Source organism: Eretmochelys imbricata, chromosome 8 (assembly GCF_965152235.1).
Source record: "Eretmochelys imbricata isolate rEreImb1 chromosome 8, rEreImb1.hap1, whole genome shotgun sequence".
Classification (NCBI taxonomy): domain Eukaryota; kingdom Metazoa; phylum Chordata; order Testudines; family Cheloniidae; genus Eretmochelys; species Eretmochelys imbricata.
In genome coordinates this window covers 31,347,436-31,371,169 of record NC_135579.1, presented here as the reverse complement: position 1 = coordinate 31,371,169, position 23,734 = coordinate 31,347,436, and the positions used below count along the sequence as shown (strand labels likewise).

General features: G+C 40.9%; 1 protein-coding gene across 2 annotated transcripts in view; it reads left to right on the top strand.

Moving 5' to 3' along the window:
- Positions 1-5,836: 5,836 nt before the first annotated feature.
- LCP2 (lymphocyte cytosolic protein 2) overlaps positions 5,837-23,734 on the top strand; it is a 52,044-nt gene continuing 34,146 nt past the window's right edge. For both annotated transcript variants that reach the window (XM_077824173.1, XM_077824172.1), the window contains exons 1-3: positions 5,837-6,131; positions 10,801-10,863; positions 17,013-17,059. In XM_077824173.1, the coding sequence (XP_077680299.1) occupies positions 6,054-6,131; positions 10,801-10,863; positions 17,013-17,059 (188 nt within the window). In that variant the 5' untranslated portion in view covers positions 5,837-6,053. The remainder of the gene's footprint in view (positions 6,132-10,800; positions 10,864-17,012; positions 17,060-23,734) is intronic.

Genomic DNA, 23,734 nt, shown 5'->3' with positions numbered 1-23,734 from the left:
TCTCTCCCTCCCACCCCTCCCCCACCCTCTGGCACTCCTGCCAGAGAAAAGGGATCAGGATGCAGGGGCTTGCCCCACTCCACCCACCTGGTGCTCGTGCTGGGGAGCAGGTTGGGGTGTGGGTGTGCCATTTCTCCAGGGCCTCCGCAATTGGCCAGGGCCCCTGGGCATGGGCCCCATTGGCCCAGTGTTTATTCTGCCACTGACTGTAGGTAACAACAGTGACTAAAGAGAAAGGGGAACAGATTAAGCAATGAGGTGACTGGAAAATGATGGAGAATTGGAGGAGAATGTGGTTGAATTCTAGGGGTGGTAATAAAGGAAAAATAATGTTCCTTTATGTCAGGGCCTTGGCTTGTGGAGCGTGGGCTCTCTCCCACATTACAGACGAGAGATAGGTGTACATGACCAGCTTTCAGATGACAGTATTCTCAATGCCTATTGGAGTGCATGATCAACATTTTCCACTGATTGTTAAAAAACCCAAACACACACACACACAGAGAAAATTAAATGCAAATCAATTGCATTGACACAAAAATATAGATGAACATTCAAATGAAGGAGTTATGTTTCTCCAGTCCAGCTGCCTTTACTTGGCTACAATGTACTTGGCTGCACCTATCAAATTACACAAACACTCCAATCACAGGAAAACTCCAGCGGTCTTTAAACACAGCAGGGATACTGCAAAAAGCATGAAGTGCACATGAAAGCATGCTATAGCTGTTTGCAGTGTTGTTGTAGCTGTGTTTGGCCCAGGATATTAGAGAGAGAGAAGGCAGGTGAGGTAATATCTTTTATTGAACCAACTTCTGTAGGTGAGAGAGGCATGTTTTTCAGCTTACACAGAGCTCTTCTTCAGGTCTGGGAAATGTACTCACAGCTAAATACAAGGGGGAGCAGATTGATTAGTTTAAGCACTTAACACATATTTCAAGGGACCATTCAAGGTGAAGTGGCCTGTTAACAACCCTCTGGTCATAGGGGGACAAGAATAGGGTGGAGGCAATGTGGGTCCTCATCATCAAAGGAATCCTTTCAGCACTTTCAAAAGGCGAGCTTGGGTGCTTAAATCCATAACTTTGCTAGACCCGAAGGCCTTGTCTACACTCCCAAGTTTTGTTGTCAAAACTGCCTTTTGGTGACCCAAACAGTGAGTTTGTACACACTGTGAGACGACTTTTGTTGGGGAAAATGTCTGGTTTTGGCAACAAAACACATCTACTCTCATGAGAGATTTAAGTCTTTTTCCTCTTCATTTTTGTGGACAAAGTGCCAATGTAGACTCAATGCTTGATTTCATCGCTTTAATTGGCCTCCAGGAGGTGTCCCACAATGCCCATCCTGACCTTTCTAGTCAGCAATTTGAACTCCACTGCCCTGCAGTCAGGTAAACAACCATCCGCCCCTCCCCCTTAGAAGCCAGGGAATTTTTGAAATTCCATTTCCTGATGGCTTGGCATGGAGCAGTCTCATCGCATCTTCCCAGGTGACCATGGCAGGTTATCGCACCAAACGCTCTCCCACTTGGACCACTGCAGAGCTGTTGGATCTGACCAGTATATGGGGAGAGGAGGCTGTGCAGTCCAAGCTGTGCTTGAGCTGTAGGAATTGAGATACCTACGGGCAGATTTCTCGAGGCTTGTACGAAAAGGGCTATGATTGGGACACACTACAGTGCAGAGTGAAGATAAAGGAGCTGAGGCAGGTGTACTATAAGGCTAGGGAGGCAAACCATTTTTCAGGTGCTTCACCTAAGACCTACCAATTCTATAAGAAGCTGCATGCTATCCTTGGTGGCAACCCCACCTCCATTGCCAAGAGCCCCGTGGATACTTCAGGGGCACAGAGGCGGCGGAAAGAGGACCTAACTCAGAGGACTAAGTTATTGATGAAGAGGTGGAGTTAGACGAGGATGTACAGCTCTTGGTAGGGTCGCCCGGTGGGGCAGATAGCCAGGAACTGTTCCCCACTCCAGAGGTGTCTAGCCAGTCTCAGCAATTGCTCTCCAGTGAGCAAGAAGCAGGAGAATAGACACCTGGTAAGTGGCTGTGGCTAGTGTAGTGCAGAGGTGGGTTCAGGGCATAGAAATGTGGGAGGCTGGCTGTGTTTCTGTGAGTTGGACATTTCCCTGTGTAGCTAATCAGTATGGTAGAACAGGGTGTTGATGCACACCAAGATCTCATGGGAATCCTCCAGAGAGATCTCCAGGAAAGTTTCCTGGAGGTACTTGGTAATGCTCTGCCAAAGTTTCTGTGGCAGAGCAGCTTTGTTCCTTCCCCCATTGTAGGAAATTTTCCCATGCCATTCGGCAATCACTTGTGCAGGGACCAAAGCGACACATAGGCGAGCAGCATAGGTAGCAGGGAGGAGTAGAAGTAGCATGGAGAAGATGTACCCTCGTTTCCCTGCTTACCCTTAGCAGTGAGATGTCTGCTAGAATTACCCCGGCCTGTGGAAAAGTATGGGAGAATTTTAGTATTTGTTCCCTAGAATGCTGCACCATGACCTTTGCAAAGAGTGTGTGCTATTTTCCCCATGTGGAGTGCCCTTCCCTCTCCCCACCCCCGCCAACACACATCTCTGTGAACACGCAAAGCATGGTGAGTGTTGGCGGGGGTGGGGAGAGGGAAAGGCACTCCACATGGGGAAAAGAGCACACACTCTTTGCAAGAGTCTTGGCAGAGATATATGTTACTGGTGCTCATTGTCAAAGTGCTGCCTCAAAGCCTCCCTGATTTGAATAGCTCCCCCTCAGCTCCCCTGACAGCCCTGATATCTGGCTGCTCAAAATCGGTGGCCAAGCGGTCTGCCTCAGCACTCCACCCCTGAGCAAGCCTTCCACCCTTAGCTTCACAGAGATTATGAAATGTACAGCACATGGCTATGACCATAGGAATATTATCTTCAGTTAGGTCCAACCAGCCATTAAAGGCATCGCCAGTGCACCTTTAATCTGCCAAAGGCACATTCAACTGTCATCTGGCACCTACTGAGCCTGTTGTTGAACTGCTCCTTACTGCTGTCCAGGTGTCCCATGTAAGGTTTCATGAGCCACGGCTGTAAGGGGTACACAGGGTCCCCCAGGATCACTATGGGCATCTCAACATCCCCCACTGTAATCTTCTGGTTAGGAAAGAAAGTCCCCACTTGCAGCTTTCTGTACAGGCCAGAGTTCCTGAAGATGCATGTGTCATGCACCTTCCCAGACCACCCTGAGCTTATGTCAGTGAAACACCCATGGTGATCCATAAGAATCTGCAACAGCATGGAGAAGTATCCCTTCCTATTGATGTATTCTGTTGCAAGGTGGTCTGGTACCAAAATTGGAATATGAGTGCCATCTATCACCCCTCCACAGTAAGGGAAACCCATTTCTGCAAAGTTGTCCACTATTTCACACACATTTCCCAGAGTCACAGTACTTCATAGCAGGATGTGATTTATTGCCCTTCACACTTGAATTAATATAGCCCCAATGGTCGACTTCCACACTCCAAATTGATTCGCGACCAACTAGTAGCAGTCTGGAGTTGCCAGCCTCCGCACAGCAATTGCTACATGATTCTCTACCAAGAAGGCAGCTCTCATTCTAGTGTCCTTGTGCTGCAGGTCTGGGGTGAGCACCGCACACAGTTCCAGGAAGATGGTTGTCCGCATCCAAAAGTTCTGGAGCCATTGTTTGTCATCCCACAGCTGCATAACAATACGATCCCACCATTCAGTGCTTGTTTCCCGAGTCCAAAATTGATGGTCTACCCTATGCAGCTGCTCCGTGAATACCAATCTAAAATTGTTTCTATTCATATGACGCAGAATATTGGGTGCCTGAGAGTCTTCCTCAGTTAGGAACTTCATGATGATGATGAAGATGATGATGTCTTCATGACAGTTAACAGAGCATAGGAGAGCAGTGCGGGATCCATCCTTTCTCACAAAGATGCTGGGGTGCACAGCAAAGAAGGGCCATTGAAAAATAGCTGCAAAAGAAAGCCAGAAGCCCATCGAGTGCCGGGACAGAAAGCAATGAATTATGGGACATTGATCCCGTTCCCAAGATGTGCTGCTATCCGCTCTGCCTTCCCACAACACCTAGTGAGAGAAAGACTGTGGGACAAGTACCCACACTGCATTGATCACACTGTCAGTGCCTGCACTGAGGGTGCGATCTGCTAACAGAGGGAGCAAGTGTGAACACAAAATTGCTATTATTATTGTTATGGCAACTTTTGGGTGTTGACACCACTTTTGTCGACACAAATTGGTAGTGTAGACATAGCCTAAAAACCAGAGACTGAATAAAGACACTGGATTTATGGTTTATTAAACAAGCTTTAATTCACTAACAATGCTCCCTGCAGCTGTCTCCTGCTCTTTCTTTCCCAGACCTGAAGAAGAGCTCTGTGTAAGCTTGAAACATGTCTCTCTCCCCAAAAGAAGTTGGTCCAACAAAAGATATTACCTCACCCACCTTGTCTCTGCATACTATGGAGTGATAGTATCACCTTGCTCTAGTGTGGGAAGTCATCATGATCCATATTTTCTCATGATCACAGGATCCGTCAAACAAATAAAGAATAATTAATAATCGGTGCCATACAGTATCTATATTAATGACCTCTGTAACAGGGCTAAAAGCTACATGAACTGTATATCACATTGGAAACATGGGAAACTCCCCTTTCTAGGGTTTGGAGCTACTATTTCTAACTTAGAAAGTCGACAAACTATTAAACTTTATCCCTGTCTCTGAACCAGAACTGAATATAATTTTGGGGGCAGAAGGTCAATTCCATGTTAGGTTTTGGGGGAGGGATGATAAAGGAAATATTTGTCAAGTTCTCTTTTTTAATGTTAAATGTTTGAAGCTGCTAGAAATTTGAAAGTAGTCTTGGCAGAGGCGAATTAATGGGCGGATTACAGGTAAACTAGTCAAAAGTGCATAATAGATTCAATTTATGTTCTCTGTTTTTTCACTTGGTTTTTTCATTTATCTCATAGGTCCATAGTTTAGAATTTATCACCACTAGAGCCAATGAAAAATGGGGAGGTGAAATAGTGAAAATGCAATCAAAGGTTTTTTTGGGGTGGAGTGTGGGGTGTATGTGGTTTTTTAAACCTAAATTTAGAATTTTGAAGTTTCACCTAGCCGAAATCCCCAAGCTATATACGGGGTATTGTGCAGGTGCTGGCTGCAGCTCCATAGTTAAAATTGAGTTCCTGCATATACTCTAATGCAAATCCTTAGCACTAACCTCATACTTTCCCCATCCTGCACATACCTTATGACAAATAACTGCAGCAAATACATGGGAATGTTGCATAGACATTGCTAAAAGTTTGCATAAGGGTGGCAGCCAGAGGAATCTGTTGTGTGAATTGTATTATTTTTATATGTTAGCAGTGTAAGGGAGAGTTTCAATGTCAGGAATCAATATCACATATGGGACCCTGAGGTATGTTAAAGAGGGTTTTCTTAACTACACATTTTCTTGGTTTTCAGGAATTGCATAAGCTAGATTTGCAAGTAATCAAACTTAATTCAAAACCAGCAACCTTTTTTGGTGGTGGGAATATAGATGCACATGCACGCGTGCACACGCGCAAAATTCTATGCAGCCAATGTACCAATCTATCTACATGAAGATATCATGTAAATAAACAAACACTCGCCGCAGTTTACATACTGGTAATTAGGGCTCATAAGGATTACAGTTACATGCAGCAGGCAGAATACTTTAATTGTGTTGCTGTGCTTCCTTGTTTACTTATTTAGATTCAGATAAAGGAAGTGGTGAGGCTGAATAGCTGACAAGTTTTCTGAGAAGAGACCATTTTGTACTCAGAGGAAGCAGTTGCTCTCTTGGATATTCTTGCACCATAACTCAGAAGTAAAAGCAAAACGGTTTAACAAAAGCTCTGGGTATTTCTTAGGCAAGTGGATTATTGAATTTGCTGCAGGTAGCCACAGGCAGGAAATCTATGGCTGCCTGTTTCATTAATACTACTGGCATGAAAATCCTGTAACTGCTTAGGAAAAAAGAGCTGAAATGGATTTACAAAACATTCCCTATCGCTCAGTGGTGGTCGCTTGGAGCCCAGACGACCTGGCAGACTACTTCAAGAAAGTAAGTTTCACTGTGTTTTGTCCTTGTACGGTGGAGTAGTAAGTCACTAACACTTCTGTGCTGGAAAAAAAAAAAAAAAAAGAATATTCTTTTATACTAAGAGCAGAATTGGTTGCATAAATAATATCAAATTATCTTTTAAAATAATCACAGCAGATGCCACTTCAGAAAGGGATTATACCTACCCTGAAGCCCTTAACGAATCCTGAAAAATGTATTCTAAATCAATAGCAAGAGAAAGTGATGGCTTCTCAGAAAAATCATATAATCTTTGGTACCAATGTCTTGCTGATGTAACATTCGGTTTTGATCTGTAAAAGTTGAGGATGCTAAATCTATTTTTTAAGGTAGAAAATCATTATATGCAGGCCTCGTAAGGCTCTCCAGCGAGATCATTCTTGTGACTTTCAAAATTAAAGATCCTTACTAATCAAGATGCACACATGTTCTCCGATGTGGACTGAATTGCTTTCCTAATTAGTGTTACAAAGGCTTGTTATATGTCAGGGCTTGGTTTAGAATCCACAGTACTTTGTCTTTAGTAGAAGGGAAAAACAGATTCTCAATCTACAGATCACCTCATAAGCGCCAATCTTTTGAACAAGGATGTCCAAGCAAAAGGGCTAAGGAAACTTGCTTAGGTTGACACACAAAAGAGTTCTTCAGCATCTGGGCTGGGGTTTTCAAAAGTGAGGTAGGTGCTCAGATTCAGTGAGCTTTGGGTGCTTAAATCTGAGCCTTGGACCCCCACACCAGGCCTTTTGAAGTGAGGTGATGAACTGAGCTCCCATGCTAGCTTGAAAATGAGGCCTGAATGATTTTTTGTCTGAGCTCACACAAAGTGTGTCAAAGACTTCCTTGGGACGTTCCACAGGGGTGAGTGCAGCATCTGTGCCTAAGGAAAATTACTCCAGGGTATAGCAGAGGGCTAGATGGAGGGAGAGAAATGATAGACATTCTTTCCTCCAAAATAAATACAATATATAGAATATTATCCCTCCCCCAGCTCATAGCAGCTGCTCCTATTTGTAGAATGCCCATGTTGATACCTTGTCTTTGAAATTAAAAGCATTTGCCAATAGTAATATAAATAGTGATAATAATAATTCTTTGGAGGGGCAGATTTAAATAAAAAGAGATCCTGCTACCCACTGCCTCCCCCTGCCTCAGGATCCCAACTGACCTTCTTCCCCACCCTCCCCATCTCATTTCCTCATCTCTTCTCCCCTGCTTTGGAGGTCGATGTTTCATCAGGCTTTCTACACATCCCCCTTTCACCTGCTGTAGCTTTTCCCCTAATGCCCTAGCCTGGATATTGCTGGGGCTTTCACACATTTTGATACCTCTTCACCCCGATGAGCTCTTAACTTTCATTTTGCAGAACGGAAGATTTTACACACTGGCAGGGGGGAGGTAAATTGAAAAGAATAAGCAAAACTCAGTGCTGATTTACCCCCTGCAACCTCACGGATGCTAGGAAAACTGCAAAGGGTGTATGTCAATGTTGAGTTTGGTCCATTTTTACTGAATCTTAAATCTATTCACTTCATATATATATTTTCCATAATTTCCCCATTTTTAAATAATCAGTGATACCTCCCTATGTTTCCACTCTGGTTATAGTGCTTGTTCACAACAAATTCCCAAACTTTCATTACAGTCTGGAAAATTTAAACCCAAAAGGTCTGCTACGGCTTTCAAACCATTCCAGCAAAACAATTTCAAGTGGATATGGGACTAATGTCAAAGACACCTAGGCCAGTTTATTGTTTGGTATTGAAATCATGCAAAATTAATGGTTTCAACAGCTTTCACTGGGTTTCGTTTGGGGGAGTTGGGACAAGTTCAAAACCAAAATGCAAAGTGAAGTTCATGGGTAGCAAATGTGCACAGATCAAAACCAAAGCAAACGTCTGCCGAATTGCCTGAGAAGTGAAACCGCCAACTTTGCAGTACTCTACTTCCAACTGTTTTGCTCCTGCTTAGCTGTGCAGTAGAATGAAACCAAGATCTTGAGATATCTTAAATGAGGCAGATCTTATCATTATTGAGAACTACATTATTTAAATCCAAGTTCAGCAGATTAATAAGGAAAACACACTTCTTAACTGGTTCACAGGGTTTTATGTCACCATTAACTGGAAACTACCAAGTGGGGTGAAATGGGTTCCTTGTACGAGTTACTGATCAGTTTATGCTCTGCCAGGCAAGGAATGATATGATATATATCTTTTATACTTATATGGCCACCCATGACTGTAATATTAAAGAACCTCACTCTCTTTAACCTATTAATCCTCAACACCCCTGGAAGCTAGGGAGTTATGACATTTCCTTCTTCAGATGGAGAACTGAGGCAGAGGATCTTGCACAAAGTCACACAGAAAGTCTGAACATGGATCTGAATCCAAGTATCTCAAATCCTATGCCCTCACCACTGAATGTTCCTCTCTTTCATTAGCCCTCACAATTTGTATCATTCTGAGTGTAATTCGGGATGTCATTTGTTATACTTAGGAATGTGTGAATCTTCTTTTGAATCTTACTCATATATTTACCTCAACATATCCTGCAGCAATGAGTTCCAAAGGTTGAGATCCACATTTTCAAAAGGAGCCACTAATTTTCTCTGCCAAAACTGAGATACCATGGGGAGGATTTTCAAAGAATCTGAGCAACCCCAAATCCAGATAAAATCACTTCCTCCAGTGTAAATGACCACACAGAGTGTAGGTCAACAGAGATTCAGGTCCCCTGACTCCATAACTCTCTACCACATTTAAAGCTTTTGATCGATAGGTCTATTAAACTAAAAGCCTTTCCCCAAAACATCCTGTGTTCAGAAGGAAGCGATAAAGGGCCACCATTCACAACTCATTTCTCAGACTTTGAGAAAAAGGAAGAAAGTTCACAATTGTAAATTTCTGAATTCACTTAAAACCAGAAAATAGGATTTTCAGGCATCGTCAAAATCAGAAGGAAAACCAATTTACGTCCCAGTCATACAAAATGCTTCCTCCCAGGTGTAGCACTTACTGCCATGAGCAGTCCCATTGCAGCCAGTGTCATGGTAGTAAGTACTATGCCTGGGAGGAATAATTTGTAGAATTGGGTCCTTCATTTGAAACAAAGTCTTTAATACAACCTGAATCCCAAAATGCTTTCCAGAATTAGGGTCCATTCCTGCAAATACAGGAGTAACTGGAGCCTGCTCACTGAAGTAAAGTTTCTCATATGCATAAGTGTTTTCAAGATTAGCCCTTAAAACAATACACAGTTACAAGCTTAGATCACATTCCCTGTTCTGGAGCAGTATAAAGGAGATAGAATGCTCCCTGGGGAATTACCCCAGTGCAGGAGTGTTCTCCAACCGGCATGGGGCAGAATAAGTGGCTATGGAAAGCAGACAACTTCAGCAGTGTTTCTGCATTCCAGACAAGCCCCTCACCAAACCATGATTTGGAATGCGCAAAGGCAGCAAAAAGCCACCTTTGTGCTCCCCTAACCTGAGCTTTACCAACTCTGGACCTGATCCAGAGTCCACTGAAGTCAATGGAAAGCCTCCTATCTTCTGTAACTAAGACTGAGCATTAACTCTTTGGACATGTAAAATCTAATGCTGTTCTCTCATGTTATTCCAGGTATGTTCAAACACAAAGTTTAAGGAGCTCTCTGTAAACATCCACAAAACCACTACATTCTCCTCTTTCAAATCTTGCCTCAAACGCTCCTCTGCCATGATGCCTATAAAACACTCAACAATGGCTAGGCAGCTGCAACCGCTGCTGATTATGATCTTAATCCTCTGTGACCTTGTGCCCCAGTCTGTTTGTTGGGTTAACCTGGAGTCTCCTGTCTTGTATTTAATTTACATGCTTTTTGAGACAAGGGCAGCGTTTTCATTGTAGCATGGAGGCAACTGCCACAATGGCGTCCCATTCCAGGTGAGCCCTGAGACGACCATTTATTGCCAATAATGTTAATAATGAAGAGAAGAAAGTTAACAGATCATGTACAAAGTTACAGATGTGCCATTTCAGCCTAGAGGAGATGTGTTAGCTATAACAATGCTGAATGTCTAGTAGCTGGAAGCAGGACACCCTTGTTCCATACTCCTTGGCTTTGAACATATTGCACCATACTAGTCCAAGATACCTGCAGTTTGAAAGCGCAGTCTCAAGCTCATCTGTTTTCCAAAGCTTTTGTTGGACAAGGTGATTGCGGGGAACTTGTTCAGCTTCTTTTTCAAGGAAGGGCAGGAGTGGTGTACTTTTTTTTTTTTTACAATGTGTGCAGAGATCGTATGATGGGGCCTTTTCATAAATTTCTCAAGAAGAATAAATCAGCATATAAATAAGGGGCCAAGTGTGCTGGCCATAGTAAGGGGCAGCCTAGATCTGTACCATGCAAGGTGGAGCAGCTGAGGACAGAGGCTGCAATTCTGCCTGGCCCTGATGGCTTTGTCTTGATTAGGACACAAATACAGCTAATACATTCTAGCTAAAATCTCTAGACAAGGCCGTGCAGACTTCAACATATGCTAAGTTGCTTTGGGACGGAAGCATGGGCTTAAAGCTAAGCTTGTGCATAAGTGCTTTGCCGAATTTAATCCTTAAACCACTCTTAGATTTAACCAAGTGTGTAACAATCTTTTTCTCTCCATTCACAGTTAAAGTATAAGGACTGTGAAAAAGTCGTCAGAAAACACAGCATAAGTGGACAAAGGTTTTTGGTAAGTGCAACAATAAAGTTCTATAGTCACAATATAAATGTTATTTGGCTTCCCCTTGCATTTGTAATTAAGGACGTTCCTTGTGTTCTTTGTTCCTCTACACAGTTGCTTACGTATTAAGGCCCAGATATTCAAAAAGGCATTTAGGCACTTAACTCTTATGGGAATCAATGGGAGTAAGATGACTACATACGCTCAAGGATCTGCGCTTCAGATCCACATCCTGGTTTTACACCAAAGATCCTGGTTTTAAAACATGGACAGTGAACACCAGGACCCCCATGGCTGCATTTAGCTTGAATACATTTTACATGATTTTTTAAATGGAAAGTGAAGGTTCACAACAGCAATATTTGCTTACGTTTCTTTTTGGTCATTTTTAGGAAATGCTTGTTTTTCATGCATTAGCAATAACCTACAGCTTGTCAGATTTCCCCACCTACCTTTGAAGAGCAGTGCAACCCACTTGCCTATAAAAGCTAACTCTCTGCTGGAGACTATTTATGCCAAGGGTTGCCATTTTAAGCCCCTATGGATAAAAAATTATTGTTTTCTGAAACTGTATGTAGAATCAATGGTATTTAAAATCACCACAACTAACAGGCCAGATTCACCAGTGTAATTCAGTGTGGCTGCACTGAAATTAATGGACATTCTTTGATTTACCCCTGCAGTTCATCTGGCCCAACGAACCCATATTTCTCATTTGTACAGCTGCCATTATCTGGTCTTAATTTCACATCAGTTGACAGCATGTACGTTGACATTTTTATTTGGATAAAAACATCATAATTATCTTTAAAACTCAGCTTGGAAATAATCCTAAAACACAATCTGCCCTTGTCTTTGACGGAAAAGAGCACAGGACTCACAAATTTCAGTGGGTCTTTGCAAGTGAACTTTGAAGCACAGCCTAATTTTGTCCTTTGAATGTTTGCATATTCACATGCACAGATCTTGCTAGTAATCAGGATTCAGTTCCCAGTTTTTAGCCAAGAGAAACAGAGTTTTATCCATGTACTGTGACTGCCCTCATGTAAAAGAGAGTGGCATTAGAGAGTTATGCCTTTTCCTCAAGCAACATAATCTATGTAGATCTCTCCACTTTTGAAAATCTGATACCATCATAAACATAAGAATTATCTGGATGAGATCTGAACCTCTCTAGAAATGGCAGAATCCTAATGGATCAGTCATTAAACAAGGGGGCTGTTCTCAATCTCTTAAGTGCATATATTATTTCAAATTTCAGAGATAGACAGTCCAGATCTGGTGGTAGGATCTGTCTCTTATTAAAAACCTTGTTGGAGAAAAAAAAATTACGCTCTATGTGGGGTATTGAACATTAGTACAAGACTGGTGTTCTAGGGAAACGTACCTTAAATTATGTATATTAGAGGCCCCAGCGTGATAATTGTCACACAAAGACTTAATGACAGCCCCGCAACAAGGAGTTTATAATCTAGGCAGACAAGACAGACAAAGGATGGGAAAGGAAACTAAGGCACAGAGAAGGGAAGTGACTTACCCAAAGTAGGTCAGTGATAGAGCCAGGAATAGAACTTCTGTCTCCTGAAACTCACTCAGTGCCTTATACATTGTACCACACAGAGATTTATTAGTCTAATAATTACGCGCTGTCATTAACTGGAATTACAGAGCCCTGTAAATCAGTGTGAGGATGTATATACATGTACACAAAGTAATAAACTGACTACAGTTAGAGCTAGTTGAAAAACAAGGGAAGTAATTTCACAATTTTTCACTCTGAAAATTTTTCCTTTTCCCCCCTTCCATAATTAAAATTTTTCAAAATTCTAATTATGGAAGCTCTGTAATTAGTCAAGAAGGGGGAAATTTCACACAAATTTCATTACAGTTCTTTCCAGCTTCTCGGTTTTGTTGTTGTTGCTTGTTTGTTTGAAATGTCAAGTTTTGAAAATCCATCAAATTTTTGCATTTCAAAACATTTCTGCTAAAAATGAAAGAGTGCTCAACAGGGTACCACCTTCTGCTGGATAGAATGAAAACTGCTGTACTGTACATTATAGGTCTTATATTGCCAACAACTAACAGATTCTTTTCCAGCTCAAGTACTAGGATTAGATTTAAGCAGGAAACATTTTTCTCATCCTGTGAAAATTTTCAAGATTTCAAAAATGTTTCGTGTGCTTCATCAAAACAAAGCTGAGACCTTTCAAACTCTTTTTTTTTGTATAATGAAAAACACCCACCCAGAATAGGCAATAGCCTGATGGTTAGGGCATTTACCTGCAATGTGGAAGACCCAGGGATTGTCTACACGATGCATTAGTGCACACCGGCTTCAGTGTAAATTCTAATGCATACCAGCATGTTGTGCACTAACTGTCAATGTGGAGCCTGCTGGCATTCACTAGTGCACACTGATGTAGTCTGGGACTATGTCAATGCATATGAGGGAACTTTTAGTGCAGAACACACTGGTGCACTCTAGAATTTACACCCCAGCTGGTGTGCACTAACACACCATGTAGATGAGCCCCTAGGCTTAAATTCCTGCTCTGAATCATTTCCCAGGTATGAGCCCTAACCACCAGGCTATTGTCTGTTCGGGGGTGGATGTCTCTCAGTCTCTCCTGCTGAAGCTATTGCATTTTGTATATATAACTCCATAATCTAGTGGTTAGAGTAATTTATATAGAATCCAAATGTTTTATAATGTCAGATAAGGATAAGTCTGTAAATTAAGAAACATGACTCTGGATCTGTCGAGTAACATGGTATCATTTTTCCATCGCCGGGTTCTTTGTGTGGCTACGTGAGTGAACGTGAAACCTATAGACATGCACTGTTAGTATTGTCTGTTCCTCCGAACATAATTTGGCAGCTTCTAGTGACTGGTTTGATACGGAAAGACAGCTGCTATAAAGAGAATCTGGAATGCCAGGCACTCACTTGGGCTTTGGGAGACACATGTTCAAGCCCCTGCTCTGAATCAGAACTAGTCATCCCGTACTGACCCGGAGAAGATTTGCGATGAATGAAAAACCTTTTCCTTGTAAAAGTCCCAACCAGCTCTAGTAGACACCTGTGTTTAAGAAAAGGAGGATCTGAGTTCTAGCTCTGCTGTCACTGCGAAGTCCTCAGTGATCATGGTGTGCAGCATAGTGCCATTTGTGAAGTACCCATGTGGCCAGGGAACTTTGACTCTTGCATTGTGTACCAAGTGCTTATAATGCATAACCAGTTTAGAGTGTTTTTCTGCAGAAATGGCCTAGCAGATTCAGTGGTTGATCTCTACTAGGCAGGCTAGTAGCTGCTGCTTCCTCATTTCTCCCAATATAATTTTTGTTTGTTTTTAACTTCTTGCCTACTTGGTCATTGCATACTAGAAAACATTCTGCTTACTACAGATTCAAAGCATAAGTGTAACTATGGGGAAGATGTGACAAGGAAAACTCCAGCCTGCAGGGCAAAGTGTAAGAAATCAATTGCTTCTCTTTAGGGTAATTGTCTTTCTACATTTTACAAAAGTCATTAGAAACTGCCAGATTACGTTTGGATAGCCAGATACTGTTCAGAATGAATGTTTGTGGGTTTCATGTTCACTCACAAAGGCATACAAGCAACCTGACAATGAAAAATGGCACCATCCCACTCAACAAATCCACTCCCTAGTTTGAGTAAGGATTGCTACTCTGACTACCTGCATGGAAAAGTCTTACAGAATATATTAGGGATTAAATCAATAGGATTCTTTAGAAATGAAAACTCTGTAGACTTTAATGGAGAGACATGTTCTTCCTACAGAATTTTTAAACCAAGCTACTGAATTTAAGAGACAATCACATTCCTATAATAGAGTTCTAAGGGTTGGTTTAAATGTATTATTAAATTTTATGATTCTATAGGATGTTTCCCTTAGAGAAATATATATTTTACCACATTTCACTAATGTTAGTTCTCCAGAGCCAAGGACACCTCTGGGGAGAGCAGCTTGATTCTGCTCTAGGCTGAACATTCTTCAATAGAGTTGTTCACCAAGTTTAATTAGAGACGACCACTTATTGCGATATGTGAGCCAGGAAGATCCCAGACTGACTTTCAGGTTCCAAGAGGAGTTTGGAAAGCTGGCAGTTAGAAAAACCAAACACATTTTTACTTTCAAAACTGATCAGATATGGTCTGAAGCTGACACCCATATATGGAATCCCCCAATGCCATTTTAAAGTTGTTTACCATGTCCTTTTAAAAGCACATATAACATGCAGATCTTTCACTTCCCTCATATTGAGCCAGATTATGCCATTGAGACACTGGGCCCTGTTGGAGGTAATGTGGAACTGCACCTGATGAGTGGGATGGGCACTTCGGGAAGATGCAACTGCTTCTCTTGGTGCAGGAGGGCAGCTTCTTGGGGGACAGGAAGACACTGCCCCCCACACTACCCCCTTTGGCACAATTTAGGGGGAGCTGTTTCTATGACAGTCGCTGGTCCTTGCACAAGATGTGCAAAGGAGCACACACATTTGAGCTAGGCCAGGGACAAGCTAGCCCTTTAACTGTAAGTATATGAACAAAATCCACCAGCCCATTTCCCTTAAAAAAATTAAAAATCAGCTAGTTTTGTGCAAAACATTATGAGTTTTTACCTTAAGCCCCTGCATATGTTAAAGTTTCCTTGTGTAACCCACACTACGCTGTCCCTTGTCTTTATTACATTATGTTCAATGGCGCCCTTAGGACTGTGCTAAGCATGTTGTCATGTCAGGTAACAAATATATCTGTGTAAAACCGTCATTGAAAAACCATAGTGCAAAACTTGCCTGGTTTCAGAGTGTGTTGCCAGCATAAGACTCCTGACCCAGTCAATAAAACCTAGCCCGCATTTCATGGCTTCATATTGACACTGTGTGAAGTTCACAGTTTCACATGATTTTGCAGTGCAGCTTGGAGAAAGCGGGTGATTTCAAAGGAGTGCAGTTTGGAGTTTTTGAGTTGATTCCAACTCAGGCTCATTGCAGAACATAATGTAAATGTGAACGTAATGTAAATCAGAGAACTCTTGAGAGCCAAAATGACAGAGCATTGCCCGCTTCTGCCTCCCACAACCATGAACAGCTCTTTTCATTTTAACATACACACACTGCTTTTGAAATGGCAATTGTTTAAAAAAAAAAAAATTGGGAAAAATAACCCACCTTTTTCTGTAGGGCTCTCCGTGAGAAGCAGAGAGTTCATGTATTGCCAGCAGAAGTGTTATGGCTATGGGTGGAGACATCAGTAGACTCTATGAACTGTGTTTGGAATTCATGTCTGTCATCAGGGTTATAACTCAAGGGGAGGCGGATCCCCACTTTCTATTTGAATTGGTACATAGAGATGGGATGTATTATCTCAAAGGATATTTCACTTGTCTGGTACCATGGACACCAGAGATTTATTAACCAGTGGGCTAGATGCATCCAGCCCTAGGGCAACACTGAGTGAGGATCAAGATCTAGCAAAGCAGAGAGAGAGAGAGAGAGAGAGAAAGGGAGAGGGGAAGGCAGAAGAACTAATAAACAGAATTTTTTCATTAAAATGTGTGTCCATCTTTGTTCTGATTTAAGCTGGTTGTACATTTCCCTAGGGACCATGGGATGAGCTTTTGAGTCACTTGGTTATAGTTTGAAATGCAATCTTGTATATGCTTGAAATTTTGCCTGTTTGCTCAGTATAATTCCAGTAACTATGACAAGCTACAGGGAAAAGGCTGTTGAAGAAAAGGTTTTTATACATTGCCCCTAGGTGCCGCAGGTCAACATTTTAAATCTCAGCCCACAGTAACACAGAGGGTCAACCAAGCAGCACAGCACAAGCAGAGACCCAATTACAGCACAATACGGCATGGCACCTAAGCACAAACCTAAGTTTAAGCATATCTGTAGTGCCATTGACTTCACATTAGTGCTTAAAATTAGGCACATGCTTAATATTTTGTTGAATCAAATCCTAAATGCTGAACAGTGGTTTAGGTTTGTACCTGTTCTTCGTTAGCTTTCTACTTATCTTGCAGTCCTGTTAATTATAATGTTTTGACACATAAATAATATTAAAGCTTCCTTATCTCCCAAGCTGTTACATGGACAATTTTGTAACATATATCATGTGTGTTTCTGTTGCAGAACATGTCTGAAAACGATATTCAGAAATTTCCCAAACTGAGTGTGCCGTAAGTAAATGCAAACCAAATCTCATATTTCAAAATGGATGATACAGTGAATGGGTTGGAGATATAACTGCTGGACAAGCACAGGGCAAGTGGATGGCGAGGCCTCTAAAACATTGATCTAGAGACCTGCTGTTTGTGTTGTCTCAGGAAAGGAAAGGACACATTCCCAGAAAAAAAACAAGTGAGGAAAACATGGTGTGTGTCATTATTGTGTGGAAAATAACCAGATACAGATTAAAAAACCCACTGGGGAAATATTCAGAAATCTTTGTAATTGGCCTCACCTTGCTCCCATTCAAGTTAATGACAGAACTCATTATTGACTTCAATGGAAGCAGTCAGGCCAATGCTGAGTGCTTTTGACAGTACCACCTGCTGAGTATGATTTCATTGCTCAGTTGAATAGAGGACTTTCATCCTGAAGGAAAACATATGAAATATGTCAAATTGAACACTACATCTAATCTAGTTTCTTTTTAAATGTTTTTCATCATGCCCCATCATGTCTAGATACCTATTAAAGATAAATCAGACTGAAGTATGGGACTTAAGACTGGAATAACTTTCCTGTGCAGCTGTGGGCAGATGATTGGAAGGCATTTGAACCAATATTTTCCATCCATCATTGCAAGTTATTGATTAAAATTATATTTGCATTAAATTAACACTGAATAGCACTGAGATCTGCTGTTTGCAAGACTTCACCATGAAAGATAAAAGTTTCTTTGCCTGCTCTGTAACATACCCCTCCTTATTTTGGTCTTGTGAAATAAAGTTTTCAGTTATTTGATGATCTCTCCCTTTCTTGTGCTCTGCTGATCCCCTAGGCTTGCATTCTTCTTGGTTTTTTTTTTAAATTACTAATGTTTTATATTTTAGGGCTTTGGGATTATTCTGTTTCAAATGCATTATCATAATATTGGTCTAAGAGTGACTTGAAAAAATAATGGAGATATATACAAACAGATATATTAGTGTCTTATGTGAGTAATATACATAGATAACCTAAATATAGGAGTTATTGCCAGATCCCCCTAAACTTTATTGATTTTGAAAAGATAAATTATGTCCATTGCATTTTCTTTGTCCACTTTACCTGTGGTAGAAAGTGAGCAAACTTGTCTAGTATGATCACTTGCTGCTTTTCATTAAGGACTTGAATCTGGCAAGCATGGAAAAAGAGTTGTGAACACCAGAGCTCAAGCTCAGAGAAGTGAGTAAAGTAGATGATAAAAATGCTTGAAAATAATAAATCCCAACAAAAACTGTAGAATTAACAAGATTCATATTAGAAGGAGTGAAAGCAACGGAATAAGGACAACAGACTTCAAAAAAAGCAGACTAAAACTTGGGGAAATGACAGTTGAGGTCCTATTGGAAGAAAATCTCAGGATGGAAGGAGGTTGGGAAAGCTAGGAGTTTCTCAAAGAAACAACATTAAAGGCACAACAGCAAATGAGCCTGATGCGAAGGAAAAAAAAGGAAGAACAGTAAAAGGCCAATATGGCTGCATCAAGAGCTCTTTAGTGATCTACAAATCAAAAAGGAATCCAAAAAGTGGAAACTTGAAAAAATTACTAAGAATGAGTAGAAAAAAATAGCACAAAGCAGGTAGGCACAAACTCAAGCTAAGGCACAAAATAAATTACATCTGGCAAGAGACATAAAAGGCAATAAGTAGAGATTCTTTCAATAGATTAGGAGCAAGAGAAGGATGAAGGAAAGTGCAAGTCCGCTACTTAGCATGGAAAGAGAGCTAATAATGGACCATACCAAGAAGGCTTACGTGTTTAATACCTATTTTGCTTCAGTCTTCACTAAAAAGTTAAATTGTGACCAAAAGCATAACACAATTAATATTAACGGGGTAGAAAACAAATTAAAGAATATTTAGATGAGATAGATGTTTCAAGTCAGCAGGGCCTGATGAAAAGCTCCTTTGAGTACTTAAGGAACTAGCTGAAGCAATTTCGGAATCATTAGTCATTATCTTTGAGAACTCCTAGAGGACAGATGTCCAGAGGACTGGAGAAGAGCAAACATAGTAGCTATCTTTAAAAATGGGAACAAAGAAGACCCACAGAATTATACACCAGTCAGCCTGATACCTGGAAAGATACTGGAAAAAATTATTAAATAATCAATCTGTAAGCACTTAGAGGATAACTGGGTGATAAGCAATAGCCAATGTGAATTTGTCAAGAAAAAATCATGCCGAACAAACCTAATTTCTTTCTTTGACAGAATTACTGGTCTAGAGGAGAGGGGGATGCAGTTGATTAGATATATCTTGATTTTAGGTGGGACTGTGTCAAAATCCTTACTAACATTCTCAAACTAGGGAAATGTGGTTTAGATGAAACTGCTATAAAGTGTGTGCACAACTAGCCAAAAAACCATATTCACACTGTTGTTATCAATGATTCACTGTCAGACTGAGAGGTCCTATCTAGAGATTCCCACAGGGGTCAGTCCTGTATCCAGTACTATTCAATGCTTTCATTATGAGTTGGATAATGGAGCTTTACTCCACAGATAATGGAGTATACTTATACAATTTGCTGATGACTCCAAGCTGGGAAGGATTGCAAGCATGTCGGAGGACAAGATTAGAAATTGAAAGGACCTTGATAGATTGGAGAATTGGTAAAAGCCAACAAGATGAAATTTAACATAGAAGTGCAAAGTACTACACTTAGAAAGGAAAAAAATCAAATGCACAGATACAAAAATGGGAAATAACTGCCTAGGTAGAAATACTGCAGAAAGTATCTAAGGGAATATAGTGGAGCAAAATTGAATATGAGCTAAAAATGTGATACAGTTGCAAAAAAAGGCAAATATCATTTGGGATGTATTAACAGGAGTGTTGTATGTAAAACATGGAAGGCGATTGTTCTGATGTACTTGGCACTTGGGAGGCCCCATCTGGGGGGTATTGTGTCCAATTTTGGGTACCCCATTTTAAGAAAGATGTGGACAAATTGGAGAGAGTTTAGAAAAGAGCAACAAAAAATGATAAAAGGTTTAGAAAATCTGATCTCTGCAGAGATCAGATTTATTTATTTAAATCTTATTTATTTATTTAAATAAGCTGGGCATGTTCAGTCTTCAGTAAAGAAGATAGCGGTGACCTGATAATCTTCAAATATGTTAAGGGCTGTTATAAAGAGGACAGTGATCAATTGTTCTCTATATCCCTGAAAGTAGGATAAGAAGTAATCAGCTCAATCTACAGCAAAAAAGGAGATTTAGGTTAGATATTAAGAAAATTGTTCTAACTGGAAGGATAGGTAAATACCAGAATATCTAACTAAGGGAAGTTATGGAATCCCTGCCTCAGAATGGGAGGATGGACTGGATGACCTCTCAAGGTCCCTTCCAGACCTACATTTCTATTATTCAGCCATAATGCTCTCCATTGCTTTCTTTCACTCTAACTTCATTGCTTTGTTGTCTGTTTAGATTACAAATCCCTTCTTACCGGTTTGTAAAAATGCCTAGTAGACTATGCAAACAATAAAAATTAAAAATAATCCCATAGTTCCTCTTTCCCCTCCCTGCCACACACTCTAAATCTCCATCTTGCAACGACACAATATGCTCTAGTCATTTTAATACCAAAGCGGATCTTGTAGGTTATAATCAACTCTGATTCCAATCCCATAGGCTGGCCTGAGTAGCATCTCAAATGGTGTGAAATCTTTTCTGGCTTTTAAAACAAAGGAGATCAAATGCAATTACTTCTGGTCTATCTATGCCTCTCTACCATTGTTACTTATATGCCCCTCATTAATGGGATATCTGATTGCCTCACAATCTTTGATGTTTGTATTCTAACAGCATGCCTCTGATGTAGGGCAGTGCTATTGTCCCCATTTTACAGACAGGGAACTGAAGCACAGAGAGTCTAAGGCACTTGCCCAAGGTCACACAGGAAGTACAGGGCAGAGTAGGGAACTGAACATGTGTCTTCCTAGTTCCAGGCCAGTGCCCTAACCAGCAGAGCAACCTCCCCCCACTCTGACCTGCTATTTAAAAGCAAATGCCCCACTGATCAGTGTCAGTGAAAGGACACATTAGCACCAATGGGAGATGGCTCAAAGCAGCATGTGATCCATTCAGCCAAGGAAAGACAGGTAGAAATTAATTCCATTCTAAGAATGTTTTGACCCTAAGAAATTAGGCAGTTACTCCCATTCTAGAGGAAGGTATGATTTAGTATTTCCTATTTCTTCAGTCCTCATCTCAAGGAGCAAGGGGAGTAAGACCACAATGAAATGTAAGTATCAGACTAAGATTTCTGTATCAAATACAGTGTTATGCAGGTGACCTATGTAATCCACCATGTATTTAGAGTCTGAGAGAGGACTTTTTTACATATTACAAATGCTGCCATTTATAACGCAGCAGTTTGACCTCAAGAGAGACAAAATAAGAGACTGCAGGGCAGCAGGGGCCTAACTCTCCTCTGGATTATTCAGATTCACCTCTCATCCTACTCATAGATCCCTTACTGTACATGTCCTCTGCTTTCTCATCAGTTCCCCCCAGGGGAAGCAGTGCCCTATATACTGTATATCCACATGACCAGAGGAATGGGATGATGGGCTACACAGAAAGCCTCATACAATCAGAGAAATTTAGGGCTAAATAAGATCTCAAGAGGTCATCTAGTCCAACCCTCTGCACTGAGACGAGACTAGGTTCACCTAGACAGATGTTTGACCAACCTGTTCTTAAAATCCTCCAGTGACAGGCTTCCCATGGCAACATATTCCAGTACTTACCTATTCTTAAAATTATAAAGGTTTTCCTAATATTAAAACCATCTTCCTTGTTGCAGATCGAGGGTAGGGCAGGAAGTAATTGGCTCAAACATGGAGAACAATCATCCTCATCCTGTTTATACATATTTGAAGACTGTTCTCATGTGTTATATCATAGAATCATAGAACTGGAAGGGACCTCAAGAGGTCAACTAGTCCAGTCCCCTGTACTCGTGGCATGACTAATTATCTAGATAATCCCTGACAGGTGTTTGTCTAACCTGCTCTTAAAAATCTCCAATGATGGAGATTCCGCAACCTCCCTAGTCAATTTATTCCAGGGCTTAACCACCCTGACAGGAATTTTTTCCAACCTAAACCTCTCTTGCTGCAATTTAAGCCCATTCCTTCTTGTCCTATCCTCAGAGGTTAAGAAAAACAAATTTTCTTCCTCCTCCTTGTAACAACCTTTTACATACTTGAAAACTGTTATCATGTCCCCTCTCAGTCTTCTCTTTTCCAGACTAAACAAAACCAGTGTTTTCAATCTTCCCTCACAGGTCATGTTTTCTAGACCTTTAATCATTTTTTTCATCCTTCTCTGGACTCTCTCCAATTTGTCCTTTGTGAAATGTGGTGCCCAGAACTGGACACAATACTCCAGCTCAGGCCTAATCAGCGCAGAATAGAGTGGAAGAATTACTTCTCGTGTTCTTGCTTACAACACTCCTGCTAATACATGCCAGAATAATGTTTGCTTTTTTTGCAACAGCATTACACTGTTGTCTCATATTTAGCTTGTGGTCCACTATGACTCCCAGATCCCTTTCTGCAGTGCTCCTTTCTAGGCAGTCATTTCCCATTTTGTCTGTGTGCAACTGATTGTTCCTTCCTAAATGAAATACTTTGCATTTGTCCTTATTGAATTTCATCCTATTTACTTCATACCATTTCTCCAGTTTGTCCAGATCATTTTGAATTTTAATCCTATCCTTCAAAGTACTTGCAACCTCTCCCAGCTTGGTATTGTCCACAAACTGTATAAGTGTACTCTCTATGCCATTACCTAAATCATTGATGAAGATATTGAACAGAACCAGACACAGAACTGATCCCTGCGGGCCTCCTCTTGTTATGCCCTTCCAGCCTGACTGTGAACCATGGATAACTACTCTCTGGGAACGATTTTCCAAACAGTTTGGCATCCACCTTATAGTAGCTCCATCTAGGTTGCATTTCCCTAGTTTGTTTATGAGAAGGTCATGCAAAACAGTATCAAAAGCTTTACTAAAGTCAAGATATACCATGTCTACCGCTTCCCCCCCTCCACAAGGCTTCTTACTCTATCAAAGAGAGCTATCAGGTTGGTCTGACATGATTTGTTTTTGACAAATCCATGGTGACTGTTACTTATCACCTTATTATCTTCTAGATGTTTGCAAATTGATTGCTTAATTATTTGCTCCATTATCTTTCTGGGTACAGAAGTTTAAGATGACTGATCTGTAATTTCCTGGGTTGTCCCTATTTCTCTTTTTAGAGATGGGCACTATATCTTCCACGACTTCTCAAAGATGGCTCAGACATCTCCTCAGTCAGCTCCTTGAGTATTCTAGAATGCATTTCATCAGGCCCTTGAAAACATCTAATTTGTCCAGTAATTTTTAACTTGTTCTTTCCCTATTTTAGCTTCTTCTGATCCTACCTCATTTTCAATGGCATTCACTATCCAATCACCACCAAACTTCTTGGTGAAAACCAGAACAAAGAAGTCATTAAGCACCTCTGTGATTTCCACAATTTTCTTTTATTATTATGTTGTTATTATTATTATGCCCCCCCAAACCTTTTTTCCTCAAGACTAAACATGCCCAATCTTTTCACCCTTTCCTCGTAGGTCATGTTT